The sequence below is a fragment of the Oncorhynchus nerka genome, linkage group LG13 (assembly GCF_034236695.1).
Source record: "Oncorhynchus nerka isolate Pitt River linkage group LG13, Oner_Uvic_2.0, whole genome shotgun sequence".
NCBI lineage: Eukaryota > Metazoa > Chordata > Actinopteri > Salmoniformes > Salmonidae > Oncorhynchus > Oncorhynchus nerka.
This window is the reverse complement of record NC_088408.1, coordinates 49,389,210-49,417,207: the sequence shown is the minus strand read 5'-3', so window position 1 is coordinate 49,417,207 and position 27,998 is coordinate 49,389,210. Positions and strand designations below refer to the sequence as shown.

General features: G+C 45.4%; 1 protein-coding gene across 1 annotated transcript in view; it reads right to left on the bottom strand.

The window, feature by feature from the left end:
• The window catches only part of LOC115139633 (AT-rich interactive domain-containing protein 1B-like), a 116,847-nt gene that overhangs the window by 20,939 nt on the left and 67,910 nt on the right, over positions 1 to 27,998 (bottom strand). Inside the window, 4 exon segments of the mRNA XM_065026458.1 lie at positions 1,682 to 2,051; positions 7,068 to 7,244; positions 10,830 to 10,919; positions 11,849 to 12,092. Of these exon segments, the coding sequence (XP_064882530.1) occupies positions 1,682 to 2,051; positions 7,068 to 7,244; positions 10,830 to 10,919; positions 11,849 to 12,092 (881 nt within the window).

Here is a 27,998-nt window from a genome sequence, read left to right as displayed (position 1 = left end):
TATGCCGCACCGGTTAGTGTGTAGAGTACGGGCTGAGTGGTGCCTGTCAATGCAATAGAATCCTACTCCGATGCGTTCTGCCTACAAGAAAATCTCTTACATAGTTTAGTTTTACATATTAAGTCTTGCATAGTTCCTTTTGTTTCAGAAGGTTGTATTGAAAGTGGCTAATATTGCGTTGATTCTATCGCAATTCCCACAGTAAAGGGAAACGTTGATAGTTAACTAAGGGGTTAACAATCTCATGCTTCTCTGCATGGGCTGGTATTTCTTCTGTGCGGCAGTCCCGGGGGAGCTGCGCGCCCCACACACGCGCGCAGCTTAGAGGGAGCACTGGCAGTCTCGCTAATAATATATCCAATCCTTTTGCGTTGCCCATGTTCTATTTCAATCAAGTTCTGAATTTCTAATCAGCATTGTTCCCTTTTGACTTTGCAGGGTCATAATATTGCTTGGCCTTTTTCTCTGATTTGTCAAGGGATTTCTTCGACGGTGCAAATAAAGTACTGTACACATCCGCTGGTCTCTGACGAAGCCATGCAGTAGCAGGAGAGAAAACATGCCCGTGTTTACTGGCCACAGTGGCCAGGTTAGTCTCACAACCCACAGTTGAGGAGTGGGACTCCTGTGCAGCAGAGCCTCAGTGGAGCCCAGGGTTAGTCTGTCTGAGTGAGCGGGGGGAGTGTCTCCAGTGCAGCCCAGGGTTAGGTTAGTGATGTGACCAGTGGACAGCAGCATGCAGAGTCTGTATTACAGACTGCAGCCGTGACACTGACACCTACCCGTACTGCTCAGCCTGCTGCTGCTGCATCATGGGATGGATATGGCTCTTTGCACTGCTGACCTGGGGGTGGTAGGAAGGAGAGTGGGGAGGGTGATGGGGTCGGGGATGGGGGTGTGGGGAGGTTTGGGGGTGTGGGGAGGTTTGGGGCTGATGATGGGGGTGGGTGGAGGGAGAGTGATGGGGTTGAGGGTGGGGTCGAGGATGTGGGTGGGGTCGAGGATGAGGGCTGTCTTGGGGGTGAGGATAGGGGTGTGGGGAGGTTTGGGGCTGATAATGGGGATGGGGTTGAGGGTGAGGATGGTGGCTGTGTTGGGGATGAGGTTGGGGGCTGTGTTGGGGATGGGGGAGGTTTGGGGGTGATAATGGGGATGGGGTTGAGGGTGAGGATGGGGGCTGTATTGGGGATGAGGTTGAGGGTGTGGGGAGGTTTGTGGGTGGGGATGGGGGGAGGGAGAGAGGGGAGGACGGACCCCAGGCCAAGACTGGCTGGGGTAGGCAGGGGAGCGCGCGTAGGGAGGCCTGGAGTGAGGGACGGAAGGAGAAGTCTTTGGTTTCCAAACTCACACAGAGACATGAGGAAAAAGTCTGTAGCGTTCTTTAGTACACACCTCATAACCTTAGTGTGTGAAAGATGGGTGGATGCGGGGTGTGGAGGAGTGAATGTGAACATGAGGAACTTAAGTGTCAGTATAGCCCTTGGTTGCATCCCAAATGGCACAATATCCCCAATATCCCCTATGGCTCTGGTAAAATGCACTACATTTTACCAGAGCCATATGGGCCCTGGTAAAAAAGAAGAAGAAGAAAAAAAAGGGGGGGATAGTATGTAATTTGGGACGCGCCCTATTAGCATGTATAACCCTTCTGTGGCCCTCCCTGGCCCCTGTCCTGACTCACCGGCCCTGGGCAGAGGGGTTGGAACCAGCGTTTGGACCCTGCATGGCGTTGGGGCCGGGGCCTGCCTCGTGGCCCGGCTTGCGGTTAACGTTGGGCAGGGGCGGTCTCATGCCCTGACCCTGTCCGGCAGGCTGCGGCATGCTGGGAGAGGTGGGGGCCATGGTGTTGGTGGTGGCACAGGGGTAGGGGCGCCCGCTGGCCCCTGGACCCAAGCCTCGCCCGGCGGGCATGGAGCCACAGGGCTGTCCGGGGCCCTGGCCATGCATGGGGCTGCTGGCGTTCATGCCCAAACTGTTGCTCATGCCAGGGCCGGGGCCGCTGTAGTTGGCACTGGGAGCCCCGCCGTAGTTCGGGGGCCTGGGGTAGTTACCTAGAGACAGAGAAATACAGTAACTCATCAGGACTGAGAATCATCAGCTTGATTCACAGACACTTCATTCTTCTATCTATGTTAAGACTTTCAAAAGCAGGGGCCCTGGTCAAAAGTAGTGCACTACATAGGGAATAGGATGCTATTTGGGATGCAAGCAATGTGATGTGAACAGATCATTGCCTCATGTTCCTCTGTGCCACTGGATGTTCTCCACTCCAGCCAGACCGGTTACTTGCACAATCTGTTATAGTGTATTTCACAAGAGTGGGGGGGACACACACAGAGATGCTTTTGTCATGTGAGACTTCCAAAAAGACTCTCGGCCGTGGCGTTGGAGGGAGAGCTGCCATTTTGTCTCTTCCTGGAGTTATTCTAGGTATGCCCCTATAACGAGCTCTGTTCAAAGGCAGAGGAGGATGAGAGAAAGAGACGTAGAGAGGGAGGGGATGTGAGGAGGAAAGAGGGATAGAAGAGAGAAGAACAGAAGAGGGGGGTGAGAGGATAGGAGTGGGGAAGTGTAGGCCTAAGTCCTGGCAGCCAGACAAACTGTTGAGCATGAAGAGGCCTGCAGTGTCGCAGTTCTTGACACACTCAAACCGCCTGGTACCTAAATCTTTGTCTTCACCCTCTGAATGGAGCACACACACAATCCATGTCTCAATTGTCTCAAGGCTTAAAAATCCTTCTTTAACCTGTCTCCTGCCCTTCATCTACACTGATTGAAGTGGATTTAACACGTGACATCAATAAGGGATCATAGCTTTCACCTGGTCAGTCTATGATTTGTACACTCAGTGTATATGGAAATGATCTGGCAGCGACATCTCCTCTGTAGAGTCATGTTATACCCAGAATCCCCCTGGGGAACAGAGGGTGTGACCAGTGATGTTTTTAACCCTGGATTGCTGATGCTATGTATTTATTTTATTTAACCAGGTAGGCAAGTTGAGAACAAGTTCTCATTTACAATTGCGACCTGGCCAAGATAAAGCAAAGCAGTTCGACACATACAACGACACAGAGTTACACATGGAGTAAAACAAACATACAGTCAATAATACAGTATAAACAAGTCTATATACGATGTGAGCAAATGAGGTGAGATAAGGGAGGTAAAGGCAAAAAAAGGCCATGGTGGCAAAGTAAATACAATGTAGCAAGTAAAACACTGGAATGGTAGATTTGCAATGGAAGAATGTGCAAAGTAGAAATAAAAATAATGGGGTGCAAAGGAGCAAAATAAATAAATACATTAAATACAGTAGGGAAAGAGGTAGTTGTTTGGGCTAAATTATAGGTGGGCTATGTACAGGTGCAGTAATCTGTGAGCTGCTCTGACAGTTGGTGCTTAAAGCTAGTGAGGGAGATAAGTGTTTCCAGTTTCAGAGATTTTTGTAGTTCGTTCCAGTCATTGGCAGAAGAGAACTGGAAGGATAGGCGGCCAAAGAAAGAATTGGTTTTGGGGGTGACTAGAGAGATATACCTGCTGGAGCGTGCTACAGGTGGGAGATGCTATGGTGACCAGCGAGCTGAGATAAGGGGGGGCTTTACCTAGCAGGGTCTTGTAGATGACATGGAGCCAGTGGGTTTGGGGACGAGTATGAAGCGAGGGCCAGCCAACGAGAGCGTACAGGTCGCAATGGTGGGTAGTATATGGGGCTTTGGTGATAAAACGGATTGCACTGTGATAGACTGCATCCAATTTGTTGAGTAGGGTATTGGAGGCTATTTTGTATGTATGTATTGGTCAATGAGAGGCTGTGAAACCACTGGTCGGCCATATTGGCACTCCCCAGAAGGTGCAGTCCGCCATAGGAATTCTACAGTATTTCAAGGACAAAATTACATGTATTTAAGTCGTTTTTGTTGTAGTGGGGAAAATAACATGACTTAAAAAATGTTTTTATTGCTCAGACATAATTTAGAAGTATGCATTAAGGTGTCTGTAATATAATACATGTTGTAAAAACTAAATGTAGACAGTAATAAATGCATTTCTATATCTTCCCAAATCTTTTTTTCAGTATTCTAGTGTGTGTGTATATTCTATCTATAATATTAGACATATATATATATATATATATTAGACAATAGTATATTAGATACTACCGCACTGTTGGAGTTAGGAACACAAGCATTTCGCTACACCCGCAATAGCGTCTGCTAAATATGTGTATGTGACCGATTTAATTTGATTTATACACTGAACAAAAACGTAAATGCAACATTCAATAGTTTTAAAGATTTTACTGAGTTACAGTTTTTTCACCACTGGGAAAACAGATATTCATCTGTTGGTCACAGATACCCTTAAAAAAAAAAAGTAGGGGCATGGATCAGAAAACCAGTCAGTATCTGGTGTGACCCCCATTCGCCTCATGCAGCGTGACACATCTCCTTTGCATAGAGTTGATCAGGCTGTTGATTGTGGCCTTGTGGAATGTTGTCCCACTCCTCTTCAATGGCTGTGCGAAGTTGCTAGATATTGGAGGAAACTGGAACACACTGTCGTACACGTCGATCCAGAGCATCCCAAACATGTTCAATGGGTGACATGTCTAGTGAGTATGCAGGCCATGGAAGAACTGGGACATTTTCAGCTTCCAGGAATTGTGTACAGATCTTTGTGACATGGGGCTGTGCGTTATCATGCGGAAACATGAGATGATGGCGGCGGATGAATGGCACCACAATGGGCCTCAGGATCTCGTCAAGGTGTCTCTGTGCATTCAAATCGGCATCGATAAAATGTTGTGTTCATTGTCCGTAGCTTATGCCTGCCCATACCATAACCCCACCGCCACCTTGGAGCACTCTGTTCATAATGATGACGTCAGCAAACCGCTCGCCCATACGACGCCATAGTGGTCTGCGGTTGTGAGGCCGGTTGGAAGTACTGACAAATTCTCAAAAACAACATTAGAGGCGGCTTATGGTAGAGAAATTAACATGACATTCTTTGGCAACACCTCTGGTGGACATTCCTGCCGTCAGCATGCCAGTTGCCCGCTCCCTCTAAACTTGAGACATCTGTGGCATTGCGTTGTGTGACAAAACTGCACATTTTAGAGTGGCCTTTTGTTGTCCCCAGCACGAGTTGTGCCTGTATAATTATCAAGCTGTTTAATCAGCTTCTTGATATGCCACACCTGTCAGGTGGATGGATTATCTTGGCAAATGAGAAATGCTCACTATAACAGGGATGTAAACAAATTTGAGAGAAATAAGCTTTTTTTCGTGTGTATTTGCACAGTTCTGGGATCTTTAACTTCAACACTTTACATGTTTATATTGCGTTTATATTTTTGTTCACTGTATACATCTTTGGGTGTGACACGGATCAGAGACTAGGTAAACCCCCCTCCACCTCCCTGAGTGTCCAAGGAAACAGTCTATGGAGTCACAAATAGAACCCTATTCCCTATATGATACACTACTTTTGACCAGCGCCCACAGGGATCTGTACTGCTCAGGGCTGTTGCATAGATGCTTATAGATAGTTGTGAAGGGGCCTCTGTTTTAGGCTTTCTTTAGGGTTGAGACGTTGGAATGTAGTTATTTGAATTACTGGAGACATGCGGCGCGTCGAGAACCCTTTGGTTGACTGGATGAAAGCCTGCTGTGCAGCATTCATCAAGCTACTCTGTTGTTTCAGCTGAGGAAGAAAACCAACCCATGAACCAATGTGTGTGTGTGTGCGCTGAGTTGTGTGTACTCATCTGGAGCGGGGGCTCACACACACATTGGGTCATTATGGTAATCCATCTCATGCGTTGTGCCTTTATGATGAATGCGTGGCCGATGTGTGTGTGTTTTCATAGCTCTGGTCCTCGCCCCCACCCGCTCCAGAAGCCTGATTAATAGTCCTTGCTTGTGTGTGTGTGCCACTGCTCTGCTCTGTTGCCCTGCGAGGCCTGGAGTAGGCTCTGAACACCACACACTAGACCTGGGTTCAAATACTATTTGAAATCTTTCAGATACTTTGAGCATTTGCCTTAGTCCCTGTAGAGTGCAAGGTTGGAGGGGTTTAGAGTTTTGGGACTATTATTTTGGTTCCATTGAGCCAGGCAAGCTCAATCAAGCCCAGATAAAGTATTTGAAATGATTTCAAATAGTATTTGAACCCAGGTCTGCTGGATAGCACAGCCAGCCACACAGCTCTCCTCCATTACCCCAGCCCTGACACACACACACACACACACACACACACACACACACACACACACACACACACACAGAGGGGAGGGAGAGTACAGTATATGTAGAGAATGGAAAACTTGGAGGTTGATTGGAGATTTACTTAGCTGCGGAAAAAGCCCAGCTCTCTCCAACCCTGTAGAAACGTGTTGGAGTTGGGCCATAGGATAGTCATAGCACTGGCACCATTCCACTAGGTGGCAGGTAGCTTAGTGGTTAGATCATTGGGCCAGTTAACGTAAGGTCACTGGTTCAAATCCCCAACACAACAACATGAAAAAAATCTGTCGATGTGCCACTGAGCAAGGCACTTAACCCTAATTGCTTCTGTAAGTCGCTCTAGATAAGAGCTAAATGTAAATGTCAAATATAGCCTTCTGCTTCAGGGGCGAGAGTGTCCCCCCTATCCACCCACTAACCCCAGCAGGCTGCTCTTCTCTCATACTGTATATAACTGTTATTGTGAATTCGTTGTCTACTGTATGCATTGTCCTTTTTCTTAAACACCATTTAAATGTGTACATCACACTGCAACACATTTTTCCCAAGTGGACAATAAAGTGAGTTAAGTAAAGACAGTCTTTCTATAGGCCAGACTAGGGTGAAGAAACGGGCTGGACTGTCTTACTGGGCACCGACATACTCATCAGTCCCTAGCACGGAGGATGTATTACCTCGTGGGGAAGTGTCCCTAGATGCTGATCTTAAGTCAGCTTTGCATTTCCCCTACTAAATGGTTAAGGTTAGGATTGGGGGTGGGGAAGCTGATCCTAGTTTTGTACTTCGGGGAAACTTCACCCTGGAGCAGAATATTACCTTGGGGGCCGTACTGGCTGGTCTGGGATCCGTACGAGGGGCCAGGGCCCCCCTGCTGCTGCTGATGATAGGAGCCCGGGTGCATGGAGCCCCCCAGGGAGGGGTGAGGGGACACGGGGGGCCCCTGGCCCGACTGCTGGGGGCCTGGGGTGTTCCGTTGCATGGCAGGTGGGAACCCTGCAGGGAGGGAGAGGGAGATAATCTTAAATGCATTCAAACTGAGACCCGAACTAAAGGAAGGTTAGAATGGGGGTACTTAAAAAATAGACATTTCTAATAATCTCTCACGTACTCAATGATATGAGAACCCAATTGTCAATGTTGCAAGTCTGTTCAATTTTAGTGAACTCACTTCAATTGAATGGTAACACTTAGCCTTGTCTGTTGAAAAGCACTACTAAATGCTACAGCGAACGACCAAATAAACATTTAAATTGATCTGAATAGGGCGACAAATACCACAAGAGCTAATACATCCGCCCGGCCACTGCAGAAAAGGTCTCATCTGTTATCAATTTTAACTTTTCATCTTGCTTGATCAAAACCACATCTAAGGGCATAGTAGTGAGAAAATCATTTGAATACCGTACCTCACTACCACTTCAAGGGATAGTTTACCCAAATTAGATACTGTTTCCTTACCCTGTATCAATGTTTCCTTTAGCCGGTAATAGCTGGCTTTTCCGTTCAAAAAAATGAAAAGACGATAAATAAAATTGCCGCCGGTCAATTGTCCAAGATTTTTTTTTAAATGCCCATTGCGAGATAATCAATCAAATGTATTTATAAAGCCCTTCTTACATCAGGTGTAGAAGCACAAAGTGCAGGTGTAGAAGCATAAAGTGCAGGTGTAGAAGCATAAAGTGCTATACAGAAACCGACCTAAAACCCCAAACAGCAAGCAATGCAGGTGTAGAAGCACGGTGGCTAGGAAAAACTCCCTAGAAAGGCCAGAACCTAGGAAGAAACCTAGAGAGGAACCAGGCTCTGAGGTGTTGGCCAGCCCTCTCTTGCCTGTGCCGGGTGGAGATTATAACAGAACATGGCCAAGATGTTCAAATGTATTTTAGCCAATTAATTGATTGAAATACCAGTTGATGTAGCACGAGAGATGCTGCGACAGCTCATCAAACAGAAGTGAAACATGTGCTTTTATAAGCCCAAACATTGCGCAAAAAATCTAAAGGCAATTGCATGTTAAAAAAAAAAAAAAAAAAAAAAAAAAAACATTGTCACAATTAAAAAGAGGCCTACAATTTTCTTTCTTCTCAACTGGTGAATTGAAGCACGCTTCCCATTCGCCATTCAAGTGCATTGGCAACTAGGCAGGCTTCAGATTGTCACATTGCAATGAGCTGGAGGCAGTATGCATTTTGAAAACACATACTTAATTGTTTAAAACCTGAACGTTTTCCTAACTATTTTGAGGCATGCCTTGCCTTGCCTTCATAGTAGCCTAGCCCAAATCTAACCACACGTGCAGGCAATTCTTTTAGAAACACTTCCATATGCCATGGAAACAAGTAGCCTTTTTCGCTCATAGACTTTTGGTTTCCAAATCAACTTTTTCTTTCCCATTGTCCAGTAACCAAAGGCACACTCCTAGTCATATTAGCAACCCGTGCTCCATGTTGCATATTTACATATCCTTTCTAAATTTCAACTGATATTTTCATCTCTGTCACATGAAACCCCTCACAAATGGTGTTTTCCCACTAATTGCATTATGGAACAAACATAACGCAATTAGCGTAAGCTACTGCCTTGTGCGCATTGCTGTGCTTATGAGTTTTACGTTTGGGGAAGCAAATTTTCAGCATTAAAAAAATGCACCTTTATAAAAAAAGCATTCCATGCAACCTCACATTTGTAGACCTATGTAAGATAGTCATAATTTAGGCTAATAATATAACTCAATCAAAAAAAGACTGTTCAATGTAGTACGTAGTGGCGTCCAGTAAGCAGGCTATATCACAGGAAAATGTTGGCCTTTCTTAAACAAATTGCATGCAATTCTACTACATTTTAAATGACTGGACACATTAGCAGAATGTTTTTTCACACAATTTACAGGGTAGACTACTCTGGGACTAACAAAAGTGGCACTGACCCAATGATAAAGACAGTGAATATATACACATAATGGGGGCACTCTGTTCACAACGTTGACATCAGCAAACCGCTCGCCCACATGCCACCCTACACGTGGTCTGCGGTTGTGAGGCCGGTTGGACGTACTGCCAAATTCTCTAAAATTACATTGGAGGTGGCTTATGGTAAAATAAATTCAATTCCCTTGCAACAGCGCATTTACCGCAATCAGCATGCCAGTTGCACGCTCCCCCAAAAACCTGAGACATCTGTGGCATTGTGTTGTGACAAAACTGCACATTTTAAAGTGGCCATTTTATTGTCCCCAGTACAAGTTGCACCTGTGTAACAATCATGCTGTTTAATCAGCTTCTTGATATGCCACACCTGTCAGGTGGATGGATTAGTTTAGTAAAGGAGAAATGCTCACTAACAGGGATGTAAACAAATTTGAGAGAAGTAAGGTTTTTGTGTGTATTTAATATTTCTGGGATCTTTTACACTTTACATGTTGCGTTTATATTTTTTTTCAGAGTAAATGTGATTCCTGGCATTCAGAGCTCTGTGGGTTGACACCCTAATCGGGTTGCGCAACCAATGCATATGTACCCGGTAAATGTCTTAAATGTTTGTGAATTAAAATGATCCTGGCCAAATGTCCGGTGCCGACCTTTCCTAACAAAAACCCTGCCCTGTAATCAGTCTATGGACACGGTAAGACAGCAATTCATTTGGGTGAACTATCCCTTTAACAATTTAGTCATAGTCTCTATGAGGTAAAAAAAAACACAAAAAAAACATGACTTTCCCCTTCCCTGGGCTTTCACAGCACTCACAAAACCTATTTTAATTGACTCCCCTCCCCAAACTTGGGCCTTGGAGTGAGTGATAATTTGTATTAATGCCACCACTGTTACAATGATCCCCTTCAGACAGTGAGAAAAAGCTTCTGTCTGGCTGGCGAGGTGTTATTTGGACTACTACTCACAAATATGATTTGATTTGGTCCTTTACACCCCCCCCCCCCCAGCGCTGGACAGCCTCATTGACATGGCCTGACATCACTGACAACCATATTGGCAGCCGCTGCTGAGAGACAGAGTTACGGTTCCTCTATGAAGGCAGCATCTGCATCTTAAATGGTACACTATTCCCTACATAGTGCATTACTTTTGACCAGAGCCCAAAATCATAGCACTATATAGGGAATGGGAGCCATTTGGGACACAGCCAGAGGTCTGGCCCAGTGCTGACAGCAGCCCAGTGGTTTAGAGGCATTGAAGGGAAGATGATCTATGGCTAATCTGTTGTACTAATGATCCTATGGAAAACACCTGCGACCGAGCAGGGGAAATGGACTCCTAGAGGGACATAGGTTCACTAGTATACATCATTAGGGAGGGACTAAAAGCTTGAGTTGCCCATAATCCGTTCAAATATTTCCCTCATAGGGTCAAGATTGTGTACAAGAGGGGAACCTCATTTATCAAACCATCGATGAAATGAAGGGGACGTGCGCAAAAAGCCCCCCCCCCCCCCCCCCCCGTACTTGACTTATCCGAGCGTATACCGATTCCCGCGGACTTCATCGTTCACACGCATGGTAAATATCCTGGAGGAGAGAGGAGGATCGTGGTTCCCAAGGTGGTGTGATGTTCAGGAAAATCTCACCTCTCTCCTGAGACATGGGGGACTGGCTCAGGGTGGAATGGGAGCCCACATCAGACATGTTCCCAGGGGTCTGGGGGGCCATCTGGGTGCCTGGGAGAAGAGGGAAGCAAACGTCAGTGGGACACACACACACACACACACACACACACACATCCATATCCGTCGTGTTAGTGTGTTGGCCTGAAGAGCAGCAGTGTGTCTAGCAAAACGAACCCCTCTCCCTGGGAGCTGTGTGCCTGGTGCCCTTTAATGAGCCCTACAGTGTATGTGTGCGTGTGCAGCAGTTTCTGTGGCGATGGGATGCAGAGGAGATCACAAGTCCGTTGGTACCTCAGTGTGGGGGCTAATGGCTGACGGCTCTCCCAGTAGGGGTGAGAGTGTGTGTGTAGATGACTAAATAGTCTCCCGTCGACCTCGTTATCACCACCCAGAGTAGCGAGAGAGAAAGGGTCGGGGTATAAACTGTAACTCTGGCCACAAATAAGGACAAATCTCCCTAAACTAGTCCAGCCTGGCGTCAAACGGGCAACAAGGCGCTGCACTGTGGGAGAGTAATTGTATTACAGTGACTCCGAACTGCTAACATAGTTTAGAAACTATTTTAATGACTGAGGCCTTTGTTTTGGAGCTGAGGCTAGAGCTCCTCCCCAGCTGCCGGTACGGAACCAATCCCCAGCTGCCTGTACGGAACCAGACTTCTCTCTTCCACTGTGACTAACTACTATAGAGTCGCTAATGCAAAAGAAGTTCTGAAAGAACTGCCTGTAATGAGACAAAGGAGCTCTTTTTCATCCACAGTTGTGCCAGTCATGACAACCAGAGCTGTGCTGTTCCACTGTGGAGGTCTCAGAACTGCTCTCTGAACTAGAAATGGCTGAAATACTACAAATTCAGTTAGTGTATCAAGCCTGGCAAAATGGCCCTTGTTCCCTGTCTGGAGTATGATATGTGTGTGTGTGAGATGGCGTATAGTGTTTGAAGGTTACTCCTAGAACTAGGTGCAGGGTTTCGTTCTATACCTGGGACGCTGGCGGGGGAGATTGGGCCAGAGCGTGATTGGCTTGAGCCAACAGGTGATCCCACGGGGGAGGGCGAGGGGCCGCTGCGCAGGCCGGGGAGGCGCGGGGATACATGGGGTGAGAATGGCGACTGGGCCGGGTTACTCTGCTCGCCCTGGCTGCTGGTGGACCCCGAAGCACTGACCGCTGAGCTGACGGCCACCTCTGTGCCCGTAGGAAGGTCATCTATGGTGCCAGACAGGTCCTGGAACAGCAGAGGAGACAAGAGAGGAAGGTTAGTGTGAGGCAAACCAAGGGGAAAGCCAGGGTGGTGTTCACACACACCAAAAGGAATAAGAAAAAAAAACTGAGTGAGCATCTACCTGGACGAGACCAATAACAAACGCAAATTAGTTTCCGGTTGCAAAACATTTTAAAAACGTGCTCCGTTGTGTGCTCTACATTAACATGACCCAGGAGAAATTCTGACTTCGAGCCAGTCTGCTAAGGTCAAGAACACCTTGAAATACAAATTAAGAACCTCCACCGGTAGGTAGTCGAATCTTTACCAGTTACTTGATGACTTGACATAACGTCAAACATAGACGGAGACATTGGAGTGTTGGAAATTTCTCTTGAAGTCCAGGAAGGCTTTACCCAATTGAGTTACCGTAAAACCAGGCAGGCAGGCGCATGGTGGAAAATATTCTCCCAGCACTGCAGTCAGGCTAGACTGTCAGTCTGTTCCAAATGGCGCCCTATTCCCTACTTGATGAAAAACTAACTGGGCAGAAACAACTCAGGTATTTAGACAAATTTGGCCAAATTACACCCATGAGAGAGCCATGCCAATGGCGTCAATGTCTTATCAGGAGTGGAGCCAATGTCTAATAGTGCCAACGAGTTGCCCTCCAAAGTGGCATGGGACCAAGTCATTTGCCTCCCCTCCCACTCCGCTACCGATTCCTGTGGAAACTGTGCAGTCGATGCTAGGGCTGTGGGATGCGTTAAGATCCCAAATTAATACAACCACTCGCATCAAAAAAAAACAAAAAAACTGTTAAAAGCAATGAGGCTGATGCAACAGCTCAGAACATAAGCTTAAAATGTTGATAAACTATTATGCTATTTCTTCACATTATAAACGCAGGAAATGCACACACGGCAGTAGGCTATAAGTGGGACTGTTCCAAAATGCAATAAATTAGCTGGAAAACACCATTCTCCAAAGTGACCAGAAATGTGATCATGCATGAAATACTTCACTATAAAAAGGTGCTTTTTTATGGTGAAAATTCTTCCCCAAACTCGACACTCACACGCCACCTTTGTATGCCAGTTAGGCTCTACACCCCTTGTAAAGCAGATTAATGTGTCCAGCATCCCGGAGTCGCCTCATTGCTGTTGACTTTGAGACTGGTGTTTTGCGGGTACTATTTAATGAAGCTGCCAGTTGAGGACTTGTGAGGCATCTGTTTCTCAAACTAGACACTAATGTACTTGTCCTCTTGCTCAGTTGTGCACTGGGGCCTCCCACTATTCTGGTTAGAGACAGTTGCAGAGCAGTACACAGCATTGTACGAGATCTTCAGTTTCTTGGCAATTTCTCGCATAGAATAGCCTTCATTTTCTCAGAACAAGAATAGACTGAAGAGTTTCAGAAGAAAGTTATTTGTTTCTGGCCATTTTGAGCCTGTAATCGATCCCACAAATGCTGATGTTCCAGATACTCAACTAGTCTAAAGGCGGCCAGTATTATTGCTTCTTTAATCAGCAGTTTTCAGCTGTGCTAACATAATTGCAAAAGGCTTTTCTAATGATCAATTAGACTTTTAAAATTATAAACTTGGATTAGCTAACAATGTGCCATTGGAACACAGGAGTGATGGTTGCTGATAATGGGTCTCTGTACGCCTATGTAGATATTCCATTAAAAATCAGCCGTTTCCAGCTACAATAGTCATTTACAACATTAACAATGTCGACACTGTATTTCTGATAAATGTGATGTTATTTTAATGGACAAAAAAGTGATTTTCTTTCAAAAACAAGGACATTTCTAAGTGACCCCAAACTTTTGAACGATAGTGTATATTTACAAAATGACCAAGTAGGTGACCTGGAAGGCAAGACAAATCAAAGTGATTTGTAAGAAATGGTCTGATATCAAACTCCTGATTCACACCTCTAGGAGACATGGTACACAAATGCTGAATCCAATACAATTATCTTCTCAATAATAGATTATTAGTATCTCCCCCCTCCTTAGTCCTAAAATGACATTTGTTTCGGACCATTATCATGCACCTGTCTCGGAACAGGAGCATGGGAATAAAAATACACATCTATACACTTAAATAGCGAATGGAGGATGCTTTTCCCTTGGTTCATTTTCATGCCAGGTAGGCTATACTGTTGGAAAGCAAAGCAATGTGCTTAATATTAGAAAAGTTGAGAAATAAATATAGTAGGCCTAGAAATGTTGGGCAAACATGAGCTCATGGGCTCTCATGAAGTGTTTGATTTAATTTTCGACACATTTGCATTGATGTCAAGCGTGATTATAGGAACAACAGTACTGAGTACCAGGCAGTTAGCAAGTTTGGTAGGCTACAAATAAGCATCAGCAGCTTGGAGAAGCCTAATTACTGTGACTAAACCGTCACGTGGAATTTGACTGCGGTCATGACGTGTGACTGCCGGTGTGGTGGTAATACAGCCCCCACTCAGAGCTGGAGTTGGCGGACAGGCAGCTCTCACCTACGACCTTTCATTATGACACAATCTGAGGCCATAATAACCACTTAGAATGTATGATCAGTAACTTAACACACACACAGCAGTGAAGACCATCTCTGCATAAAAAAAACATATCTTCTGCTATCAATCTTAGCCTACGTCAGCCGATTATACTTGAATGCACCTTACTGTGCAGTGGGATTCTTCTCCTCTCATTTGCACTCCTCTAAAGCTCCAAATGTGTTCCAAAAGTCTTTCTACTTCACCATCACAGAAGCGGATTGCGTCATTAGAGGCATGGGGGGGGGGGGGGGTTGGGGATTAGCCCAGAGCCCTGGTCAAAAGAACTCAGCCAAGGCCTTTCTCTTCAGTATGTGTAACACATTTGCAAAAAAAAAACCTTTATTTCAAAGTTTGAAAGGCATTGGAGGGCCACTTAAACCTGTTTACATATTCCTCAAGACTTGTGCCGCTTGCATGATTTATGGTTATAATTATTCACATTCGTTATGGGCCTCGGCTTACTAAATTGATGAATATAATTATTCAGCCTCATTGGTCTTTCGGGCTTTTACCTCCTTCCCTTCCCCCTTTCCATTCTAGACTCTGCAGTGAAATAGGGGAAGGATAAATAAATGAATGTGGGTTCTCATTGGGGCAGAGAGAGTGAGAGAGACGGGCACAGCAGTAGCGCCCACATGCAGTCAGCTCCTCTCAGTTCACTCTTTCCAGCGTTACCCTCGAGTTTGGGCAGCAGTCATGTAAAAGAAAACACCAACAACAGAGAACCATAACATTTGCTACAGAAACGCTTACAACGCAACTTTAAAGGAGCCAAGTACACTTGTACCACAGTACAGAGGAAGTTGCCATTTTGTTTAGCTGGTGAAAATCTGTTTCTTATAGTATCTTGCTGATTTCCCAGCACTCAGAATGGCTCAGCCTGAGTGAGTGTGTGTGTGTGTGTGTGTGTGTGTACGTGTACTTGTGATTCACCACAGGCAGCAGTGTGGGGGAGTAAGTACATCCAGAACATTACTGTCCTCGCTACTCATACCCTGGCTATGTGGACACGCCGCACCAGGACCAAGGACTTATAATCAAAGACAAGCCTTCCCAAATGGCACCCTATTCCCTATATAGTGCCCTACTTTTGACCAGAGCCCTATGGACCCTGGTCAAAAGTAGTGCACTATATAAAAAAAAAGGCATTAGGGTGCCATTTGGGACAGACTAGATGAAACCAGGGATGTAAACTAGCTATGACCATGAACACATTCACCAGAGCAGCCACCATTTTCTTCTTTTTCATCCCCCAGCCTTTTGATTCTGTCCATATAGCTTGATGAAAGAAAAGAGTTTGCCTTTGAAAAATATGCAATTGAGAAAATACTGAAAGCCAAGGAAGGCCAGGGGGACTGCCTGGGCCTCGCCTAGATCTCTCCCCTATCAAAATTGTCCCTGATTGGGCCTCCTGAGAAGCAGTAGGAGGCAGCAGCGGTGGTGGAGGTAGCCCTGAGCAGAAAACTGTGGTGTGTACGCACACAGAGACATTCACAAGACTGATGAGGGGAATCAGACTCTCCCCTACTGTGAAATCTGACAATCTGAAAGGAGCGCTGGCGTATTAGGTTTGATAAGCGCTCTCTGGAGGCTGTGTGTGTGTGCGTGTCTGGAGACGGTGGGAACGTGCCTCTGTGCGGAGTGATGGATGGGGGATTAGACAGACAGCCTCTAGAGGGGAGGGCACACACACACAGACACACACACACTCTCTCTGGATGAGGAAGAGGCACAGTCATGCCATGTTCAAAAGAGGACTGACTGGCTATTCTTCTGAGGAGGAGTTCAGAAGAAACAGCAAACTCAAGCACTGGTGCAGAATGGTAATGTGAACAAGAGTGAGCTTTTGTGTGTTTTAATGTATGTGATGTGCACAGATGCCAGAGAGAAAGAGAGAGGATGAGGTTCTTCCTCAGTCTTCAGCACGCTGAAAAAACAGTTCATATGCCCACTGTGACTGCACCTTCCAAAGCACACTCCATAAGCACTGCCTTAGCAATACCATAATAAAGAAATTATCAATTGAGAGGGGCCTGAAATATAACCTTGTGGTACTCCTTATCTTTCTCCCCTCTCATCCTGTCTGCTATTTAGCCCAAGGGTTAGTGTGATGAGTGAGTCACTCTCCTTCCCGCCATCACAACACAACAAACGCACGTACGCCCCCCGGGGGAAAACTCTCACATTCACACCCAATTAAATATTGACAGCCAACAGAGGCTTTTTGTGGTGTCACCATTTCAGACGGCGCCCATCACCGTGGCTCTGGATGCCCCGGTCTCTGTGGAGATATTGCGGGCAGGCTAGAGCCAATCGGCTCCGGGCCTGAATCAGCCAACCACCAATGAGGAATGGCGTCATAAGGAGAAGAGAGGCTTGGGGGAAGGAATAGTCACTAGCAATAGAATGAAACGAACCCACTCCAAGGAGTTCTCTCGGAGGAGTTGAGGAGAGAGGCATCAGCATTTGCAATCATGAGTAGCAGTCAGACGACAAACATGCAGGGCTGTGCTGGGAAATAATTGAGACTTAATGATAGCGTTTAAGAAATAGTGGGGAACGGGGACAGCAGCAATCTGACTGATTTCTCTAAGGGTGCCTGTGTGTGATTGAGGCTGGGCGCGTGTGTAAAAAACAAATATAGCTGAGCAGTACAATTAAAACAATATATTCCTCATTTGGCTTGAATAGAGGTGCGGGACATGTTTGAGGGAGATGGGAGTTTGTGTAGAATAGATTTACCAATACGATCTGGAACAAAGGAAGAAAGCGAGGAACACGAAAATAAAACCCGCTGGCGAATTTGAAACCTGTCCAAGACTTTCATTATCTTTGATGTTGTAGATGGAAAAAAAAGCGCAATTTAGTCAGCATAATTGCCTTCTCCCTTCGCTCTCTCTTCCTCCTGCTAATCAATGAGGGAGTGAGGGACAAGACCGAGAGCAAGAGAGGATGAGAGCGAGAGAGATTGAGGGAGCAGCAGACGTCACCACTGGCTGCCTGATCCTGATCCCACCACCCCTCCTGCTCTGCCACTGCAGTTGGCACGGCGCCAGCTGGCGCCTTTGTCTGCCACCGTGGTAACCGGCAGTGGCAGCGGTTAGTGCCCATCTGGTGACAGGCAGGACAGGCAGGCGCAACGACTGCCCATATTCTAGTCTGAGTCCCAAATCACACCCGATTCCCGATTTAGTGCACCACTTTTGACCAAGGCACTACATCGGGATTAGGCTATTTAGGGCACTATATAGGGAAAAGGACGCCATTTGGGACGCATCCCTAGCCCCCATCATGGCCCATTAGACCTTTTGATAAACGGAGGAGACGGAATATGCCACACACAGAACCTATAATCTGCCACCCCACACACAGCCACTCTGGGAGGATGAGAAGACAAGCCCGTCTGACTGTATTCTAGTGATCATCCAGGACATCCCAAGCCTTCAAACCAAGCACATATGTTTATTTCATGTTTGATCATTTTGCCCATGAACACATTTCTGTTTGCAGCCCATGGCTGTATTCATTAGACACCGAAAGGAAGAAAACCAACAAACTGCGTGGGACTACCTGAACTTGAAACTTGTTGCAAAACATTTTTGCTATGGTGTACACTATTGAATACAACCCATGTGTTCCACTGTGAAATGGACTGGATGTTTAAATTTGACCCAGAGCTGTAATCTCCCTGGACACCTTTGTTCTTGGTTTATCCTCATGGTGATGCAGTACGGTGAGGAAAAAGGGCTGGAGAAAGAGTGAGAGAGAGAGAGAGAGAATGAGAGAGAGAATGAGAGAGACAGAGAGAGACAGAGAATGAGAGAGACAGAGAGAATGAGAGAGAGAGAGAGAGAGAGAGAGAGAGAGAAAGACACAGAGACAGAAAGACACAGAGACAGAGAGAGAGAGAGAGAGGAGGGGGTTGAGGGCTAGAGAGAAAGAGGGGGTTGAGGGCTAGAGACAGACAGTCTGTCTGTCTGTCAGAGAGAGAGAGAGAGAGAGAGAGAGAGAGAGAGAGAGAGAGAGAGAGAGAGAGAGAGAGAGGAGGGGGGGTTGAGGGCTAGAGAGAGAGAGAGAGAGAGAGAGGAGGGGTTGAGGGCTAGAGAGAGAGAGAGAGAGAGAGGGAGGGGTTGAGGGCTAGAGAGAGAGAGAGAGAGAGAGAGAGAGAGGGAGAGGAGAGAGAGGGGTTGAGGGCTAGAGAGAGAGAGAGAGAGAGGAGGGGGTTGAGGGCTAGAGAGAGAGAGAGAGAGAGAGAGAGAGAGAGAGAGAGAGAGAGAGAGAGAGAGGGGGGGGTTGAGGGCTAGAGAGAGAGAGAGGAGGGGGTTGAGGGCTAGAGAGAGAGAGAGGAGGGGGTTGAGGACACACTCCACCTCAAGAGCATCACTTCTGCTCCGAATGAAAGAAGCTTTGCTTTGAAATGGAAACTACTGGCTCAGCAGATGCTTTGAGAGATGAGATTGGTAGAAAGATGAGACAGAGAGAGACAGAGAGAGAGAGGCAGGCAGAAAGATGAGAAAAGAAAGAGAGGGTGGGGGGTTGGATAGACTGCAGGTAGAACAGACAGAGTAGCTGGTTTGAGAACACACTTCTCGTCCTAGGTTTTAGAGAGAGCGTGTGAGAATGAGAACCTGTGCTAGACGACAGATAAAGCTGACGGCGGAACACAGACTGCATCCCAAACGGCACCCTATTCCCAACATAGTGCACTAGTACCGTCATTGTGTAGGCCGTCATTGTAAATAAGAATTTGTTCTTAACTGACTTGCCTAGTTAAATAAATAAATAAAAAAAATTAAACCTATGCACTATACAGGAAATAGGGTGTTTCTGTGACCCGCTAATCTGATCTCTGGTTTAAAAAAAATAATAATTAAAAAACGCATGTTAATCTTCACTTTCCAGTGGAATGGCATGGGCCCTAGTCTCACCCCATGGCAACATCTCATTGGCAGACTCACCTGTCTGTCAAGAGTCTGGAAGAGGACTGTCTTAAAAATTCTGGGGATGCGGTGTGTAACCGGAGGGAGATTTTCCCCCACATGCAATTTATTCTGGCGCGAATGCGATCAACGTTCACCCTCGTCAGACTGCTCTAAACTCTAATTCACATAAGCGAGGGTACTAAGTTATCCCGCATCTCCCCGATATAAATAACCATATAGGAGACTTGGTGTAGGAGGGTTACTTTTACTGAGAAATATAAGTTGGCTAACCGGGCGATCTGCATTGTGTCCCGCCACCCACCACCTGCCAACCCCTCTTTACGTTACTGATACTCTCTGTTCATCATATATGCATAGACACTTTAACCATATCTACATGTACATACTACCTCAATCAGCCCGACTAACCGGTGTATGTAGCCTCGCTACTTACTGTTATTTTACACTGTCTTTTTACTGTTTTTATTTCTTTACTTAACTATTGTTCACCTAATACCGTTTTTGCACTATTGGTTAGAGCCTGTAAGTAAGTATTTCACTGTAAGGTCTACTACACCTGTTGTATTCGGCACACACGACAAACTTTGATTTGATACCAAATTTAAAAAGGTGTGTCATTGATCATTTCAGTATATGTCTATACAGCTTAAACCAAGCCATGCCTCTACGGCTTAATAATGGATATAAATACTGCTTCCATCCTGTAGTAGTCTGTGCACAACCTTACCTCCAACAACTAATGTTTCAGCTTATATTTCATCTTGCAATGCAGTCTACGATCTAACAGCACATTGAGTGCTAATGATATAAAGATCAAGAAATGGTGGGGAGGGAGTCTTTCCCTCTAATTCTTTTTGTACGCACACAGCGGGTAAAAACAGACAGGCCCTGTGATGCTTTTCCACCTCAGCGCAGTGGCGGGCTTGATGAGCTGTTGCTGAACAGAGCTTGGCTCCCTGTAGAAGCTCACAGAAGAGAGGAGAGCAGAGCAAAGAGAGGAGAGGAAAGAAGGAGAGCTGAGGAAAGCAGAATATAGGAGAGGAACACTGCACTGGAGCTCCCATCCTCTCTCCCCCATCTGCCCCTGGGACCCAGGCCAACCAATGGCAGCACGGCAGCCCATCCCCCACCCCCTGCCAACTGCTCAGCCAACCAGCTCCCAGCTTTGCCTGCCTCGGCAGCACACACCCCCACCTCTCTCTCTGCCTGCTTTAGTCTCCCTTCCTCCTCCCTCTCTCTCTCTCTCGTTTTTCCGTCCCCCTTGTGCGCATTCTAATTATGGGGAGTGAGCCGCAGCGCAGAGAGAAGAATCAAAGGAGCTACGGAGAAAAAGGAGAGGAGAAATGAGAGCGAGAGGATACATTCTAGGGCTCAAGAGAAACACTCTCCTTTCAGCCTGCAAGTAAATTAGAATGCAGTGTATGTGTGCGTGTAGGGAAACACACACACTGCATTCTAATTTACACCCTGCATTCCCACACTCCCCTTCACTCCCTCAAATACCATAGCCCCACTATCAAAGCACGGGCACAGGGGAGAGGACGGGAGCCCAGACATTGAAAGAGGAGAGGAAAAAAATTCAGAAGATGGAAAAGAGAGAGGGAAAAAAAGGGAGAAAATGAATGTATGTGTAAGGGGAATGGAAACAGCAGAAAGAACAAAAAATCATTGAGGAACGGGAAAGAGGGAGGGGGAGGCTGGTTGTTTCAGAGAGCAGGATGTAGCTAATGAACAGCAGACGAAGACAGAGCAGAGAGAAGAAGGAAATCACAGAATGCAGGCTTTTTGCGTTCTCTTCCCGCTCTACTCTGCTATAATCTTTCAAACTCAGCAGCCTCCCCCTTGCCTCGCTGGTTTATTTATTGCGGTGCATTTTTCTGCCTCTGAAACGAGTTCTGGGCTCAAAGCCCCCACTAGACCTTTTAATCATCTTATGCCTCATATTCTCTGTTGGTTCTCTCTCTCGCTCCTCACCAACTCACTCTTTGAGCTGCACTTGCTCCTATTCTCCCACAAGTAAACATTAGTCAGTTCTATTGTTTTGTAATACAAATATTTCTCTTTCCTTAACATATCATTTTCACAAAATGGGCTCTGGATAGAGAAAGAGAACAGCGTGGGCAAATAAATACACACCAAGAGGCACTGCCTGTCTCTGTGTGTGTGTGTGTCGCATTTCCATCTACGTGGGCTGGTACCCGTGTCTCACTGGGCCATGGCTCCAGAGGTCCTGCTCGAACATGGAGCCAAGGCAAAGTCCTGGATACTTTTCAGCTGGCACTTAAATAATGACTTCACAAAGCAACAGTCTTTAATGATGCAGAGGTCGTTGATTCCGCTCACCCAAAGTCTTTAGTGTCACACTCCTGATGGAAACACGATTACACTAGAGCTTACATGAACATAAAACACTGACAACACCCTAGTGTGGGGCTAAGTCCCCCCCCCCCCACAAAAAGCACCAACCTACACAAAACAGGTGCTCCTAAAGCCTTCTGTAGCTCCTGATTGGCTCTGCTGCTAGAATCTGGTGATGGTGCTAGTGAATATTGTGTCAACCACTATGTCACACAGTGGATTTCATAATTTGTCTCTCAGTGTACTAGTAACACAACTGATCTGGTGTTATTGTAGATGCTCTTCCCGATAAGGGATTCCTTTGAACTTCACAGTTAACCCAGTGGCCGTGTCCGACTACCCATACTAGCGTACCACATGCCTAAAACAGCATACTATTTAACATGTACCGTTTAGTGTAAAGTATGTCAGGGCCGCAACACAGTAGCGGCTCCTGATTGGCTGAGTAAGTGAGGGGGGGGCGAGTGAGGGTGGATTTTTCCAAATTCAACAGACATGCGTTGCATTAACCAGCCTGATAACAGCTCATTTCCAATTCAATGAATGTCTCAAACTCTGAACAGGGGAGGAATGGAGTTATAGGCTTACTCAGGCTGGTTATCGGCAGACTATCACATTCAACCTAAACCGTAGCCCATCTATCCTATTGATGAAGGACTGCAGACAGAAACAGATCATTTCGTTCCATATACAGTGTTTATTTTGTGAAACCAAAGTGCTAAAACATACAGTACCTGTCAAACATTTGGACACACCTACTCATTCAAGGGTTTTTACTATTTTATACATTGTAGAAGAATAGTGAAGACATCAAAACTATAAAATAACATATGGAATCATGTGGTAACCAAAAAAGGGTTAAATCAAAATGTATTTTAGATTTGAGAATCTTTAAAGTAGCCAGCCCTTGATGACAGCTTTGCACACGATTGGCATTCTCTCAACCAACTTCATGAGGTAGTCACCTGGAATGCATTTCAATTAACAGGTGTGCCTTGTTAAAGGTTCATTTGTGGAATTTCTTTCCATGTTAATGTATTTGAGCTAATCAGTTGTGTTCGAGTAACAGACATCCCAACATCAACTGTTCAGAGGAGGCTGCATGAATCAGGCCATGGTAAAATTGCTGCAAAGAAAACACTACTAATAGGACACCAATGAGAAGAAGAGACTTGTGTGGGCCAAGAAACACAAGCAATGAACATTAGACCGGTGGAAATCTGTCCTTTGGTCTGATGAGTCCAAATTTGAGACCGTGGGTTCCATCCGCTGTGTCTTTGTTAGACAGAGTAGGTGAATGGATGATTTCCGCATGTGTGGTTCCCACCGTGAAGCATGGAGGTGGAGAGATGGTGCTTTGCTGGTGTCACTGTCAGTGATTTATTTAGAATTCAAGGCACACTTAACCAGCATGGATACCACAGCATTCTGCAACGATACGGTTTGCGCTTAATGGTACTATCATTTCTTAATCAACAGGACAATGACCCAACACACCTCCAGGCTGTGTATAGGCTATTTGACCAAGAAGGAGAGTGATGGAGTGCTGCATCAGATGACCTGGCCTCCACAATCACCCAACCTCAACACAATTGATATGGTTAGGGATGAGTTGGACTGCAGAGTGAAGGAAAAGCAGCCAACAAGTGTTCAGCATATATGGGAACTCCTTCAATATTGTTGGAAAAGCATTCTAGGTGAAGCTGGTTGCAAATATGCAAAGCTGTCATCAAGGCAAAGGGTAGCTACTTTGAAGAATCTCAAATATAAAATATGTTTGTTTAACACTTTTTTGGTTACTACATGATTCCATATGTGGTATTATATAGTTTTGATGTCTTCATTATTATTCTACAATGTAAAAAAAAAAAAAAAAATTGTAAAAATAAAGAAAAACCCTTGAATGAGTAGGTGTCCAAACTTTTGACCGGTAGTGTATATCAATTAAACACCAACACTTTTCAAACTACTTGGCCTACAATTAAACACCACAGCAAAATCTTCGCTATTCACCATATTACCAAGTAAGTAGCCTGGTTTCGTTGTTTGGCTACTTGAAGAGAACTAGGGCCTATAACGCGCAGCCCACCTCTTCATCTGTATTGTGGAAAAGTGTGCATCGATTTCTACTAGAGGAAGAGCCGAAATGAGCAGAACACCCTGGCATTTTAACCATACTCAAGTTTAGAAAATGCACACTCCATTTTCGCACACTGAGAACACATCATGTGTGATTGCGTCGTTTCCCGTTATTCGTTGATTTCGGTAGCACATCCCCATATCTAAATTGATCAGCTGTTGTCAAAGCCTGAAAAGAGTATGACATCGGGGATTTGGAACAACACTGGATTTTCTAAACGTCGCATACTATAAAAAAATAACAAATGTGCGCATGCTCAAACGGCCTATTTTAGGACGCAAAGTATGGGTATTCTGACAAAGCTGGTGTTCAGGGTGTCATTCCTTATTTCCTTATTTATTATTTCCTTATTTATTATTCCTTATGTGTGCCTTGAGTGTGTTTGATTGGAATGTGTACACTTGCAAGTAGTGTAATTAATAGCCGGCCGTGTTTGATCATCCCCGTAATAAAGGGAATTTGAAATATACCCCCCCCCATTCGTATTTATTTAAAATCAGCCAGTCTTTTAAAATAAAATAATACAAATAAAATAAACATGGTTAGCCTCCTGGAGGTAAATGGGCTTCTCTTTTTTTTGTGGTCTTTTCTTATGCCTTAACGAAGGATGAGTCCCAAATGGCACCCCATTCTCTATATAGTGCATTACTTCGGATGAGAGCCCTATGGGCCTAGTTAAAATATAGTGCACTTTAAAAAGGAATAGGGTGCCATTTGGGCTGCAGTCCAGGCCTCAGAGGTTTATGGGCGGGGAGACAGCAAAAGGAACCCTGTTGTTGCTGTGTGGTTGTGATGTCTGTTCTGCGTGGTTACAGACACATGCTAATGGAGCTAGCGCTAGAAACCAAAGCCTGGCTCACTAAGCCTCTCTCCTGCTGAGATCCACACTAATACCTCATGCAGACTCCCAACTACCTGCCACATAGGTTTTTGCTCATTATTTACACTGATTGATGCGTGTGTAGCTGGTCACCATAAGGAAAATTCCTATTTTAGGCTTAGGAGTTAGGGGGGTTGGGGTTAAGGTTCAGGGGTTAGGAAAAAAGGATTTTGAATGGGAATCAATTGTTTGGTCCCCACGAGGATAGTAAAACAAACGTGTGTGTGTGTGTGTGTATGTGTCAGAGAAAGATGGCTAATGATGTATGTTCTTATTTTCCTAGACCCTCTTACGCTTTCAGGGCACACACACACACACACACACACACGATTCCCCTTAGACAGTATAGACTTTGTCCCACTATGTTTAAAATAGCTAGGACAAAGGCCAACTGGACAACACAGAGTCGCAAGAACAAAGCTACCCCTTTAATACAGAAACATACTTTCTCCACCAGCACAAACAAATCTACATTTACTGGCCAAAGTCCCTCTTGTCGCCACTATTTAACCAGACAAGTGGTGCATCTCTGACAGGAGAAAATCATCACCAATAATAATAACTGAACAAAAATATAAACGCAACATGTAAAGTGTTGGTCCCATGTTTCATGAGCTGAAATAAAAGATCCCAGAAATGTCTTAAAACGCTCAAAAATAATATTTCTGTTTACATCCCCCATTAGTAAGTATTTCACCTTTGCCAAGATAATCCATCCACCTGACAGGTGTGGCATATCAAGAAGCTGATTAAACAGCATGATCATTACACAGGTGCTGGGGACAATAAAAGGCCACTCTAAAATGTGCAGTTTTGTCACTACACAATGAAATAGATGTCTCAAGTTGAGGGAGTGTGCATTTGGCATTCTGACCGCAGGAATGTCCACCAGAGCTGTTGCCAGAGAATTGTTTGGCTGGGCCTGGCTCCCCAGTGGGTGGGCCTATGCTCTCCCAAGTCCACCCATGGCTGTGACCCTGCCCAGTCATGTGAAATCCATAGATTGGTGCCTAATGAATTTATTTCAATTGACAAATTTCCTTATATCAACTGTAACTCCGTAAAATCATTGAAATTGTTGCATTTACATTTTTTGTTCAGTAATAGTTCCTTAATTCCTTAAGCCGTTTAAAATGTGGTACGGTCGGATGTGGGGTGATGTAGTGAATAACGCGTGGGCCACTTGGCTCAAGGGTGTGACAGTGAGAGCTTTTGCTCCGTTTCTCTCTCACAGACAGACACACCACACAGTTTGAATGTCTTCTCCTGCAGAATGAGAGAGCAATAGTCATTAGGGGATGTGATACGCGGGCAAAGCTATGCATGCCCTGTCATGTCGGTGGGCTGCCTCTCCTCTGCCTCTCTCATGCTGCTTTCTGACAAATAAGGGCAGTGTGGACAGGACCCCACATGTACCTCTAACACACACAGTGTATGACAGTAATCCCCCCTTGTGGGTGTCCAGTGGGGCGCTTGTCATCCTGTGTGTGTGTGCGGTGCGATGTGTCAAGACGACAGCGAGATCACCTACGGGGGGGGGGGGGGGGGTAATTCAGACAGAACTGGCAGATTTCCCCCCGCTGAACAGACACGTGTCAAACAGAGCCCGTGTCCTAAATGGCTCCCAATTCCCTTTATAGTGCATCACTTTTTTTTTTTTTTTACCAGGGCCCAGTAGTGCACTATAAAGGGGACCGAAGAGGCCATTTTGTCTGGGCTCCATAGGGAACACCTAGCTGACTGAGAAGAGAGGACAGTGTTAGGATAGGCGCCCATGGCTACTCATATACCTCAGCTTTAGAATGGAACTGGAGTGGTTGTGAGCAGTATCAGTGATAAAGGCTCATTCACAGCCCTCGCTGCTCTGGGAGGGGCAGGGCTGTAAAAGTCTATGGGAGGAGACTGAGGAGATAAACAACGCAGTGCACACAAAAATCAGCTGTTCCACCGGGCGGCGTTGGTGATTCTTGAGAAATGAAGCAGTATAGGAGAAATCGGGGCCGATGCGAGCTGGACAGGGCTCAGCATTAACGCTTGTTCTTCTCGCCTGGGCCAAGTAAAAATACATGTCAGACCAGCAGGTTAAGTTGTCCGAATGGACGAGTAGAAAATATTACGCAAAAAAAAAAAAAAAAAAAAAAATCACAATAACAAACTAGACTACTCCGACCAGAATTGGATCAAAAGTGTTCTCCGGATACAATGTGTCACAATGTCATCCTAATCTCTGCAGAGTGCATCTTTCAATCATGCAGCCGCAAGAAGCATTTTGAGATCAAAACGAGGCTACAGCAAACATTTGTTGGTATTAATGACCAGTTAGCATGTTATTTGCCCAGTTAGTTCATCCTGGAAAAGTCACGGTGTGTGCATCACCTGCGTGTGTTACCAGTGGACCGTTGCCAAAGGAGAGAGAACGAGAGAGAGACACATTAACACAGCAGGTAAAATAAGGATATAAAGTAACTAGATAGCCAATTCAAAACATAGTGTAGTTTGGCTGGTTAACTACTAGCATGTACTCATGTCATTGTCATGTCTGATGTCCTAAAATAACTTTCCACCGGCACTCGTGTATAACAGCAAATGCCCATCACACAGTTGATACGGGTGCATAGTTGATTGAACTAAACAGTCTCTCAAACTCTCATAATTGGCAAGGATTCCCCTCTATTCAATACTGGCAATGTACCGTGCCTTGCAAAATTATTCATCCCCCTTGGCGTTTTTCCTATTTTGTTGCATTACAACCTGTAATTTAAATATATGTTTTATTTGGATGTAATGTAATGGACATACACAAAATTGTTTAAATTGGTGAAGTGAAATGGGAAAAATAGCATTTCAAAAAACATTTTTAAAATTTTAATTCAAAAAGTGGTGCGTGCATATGTATTCACCCCCTTTGCTATGAAGCCCCTAAACAAAATCTGGTGCAACCAATTACCTTCAGAAGTCACATAATTAATAAGTCCACCTGTGCAATCTAAGTGTCAAATGATCTATACACACACACCTGTTCTGAAAAGCCCCAGAGTCTGCAACACC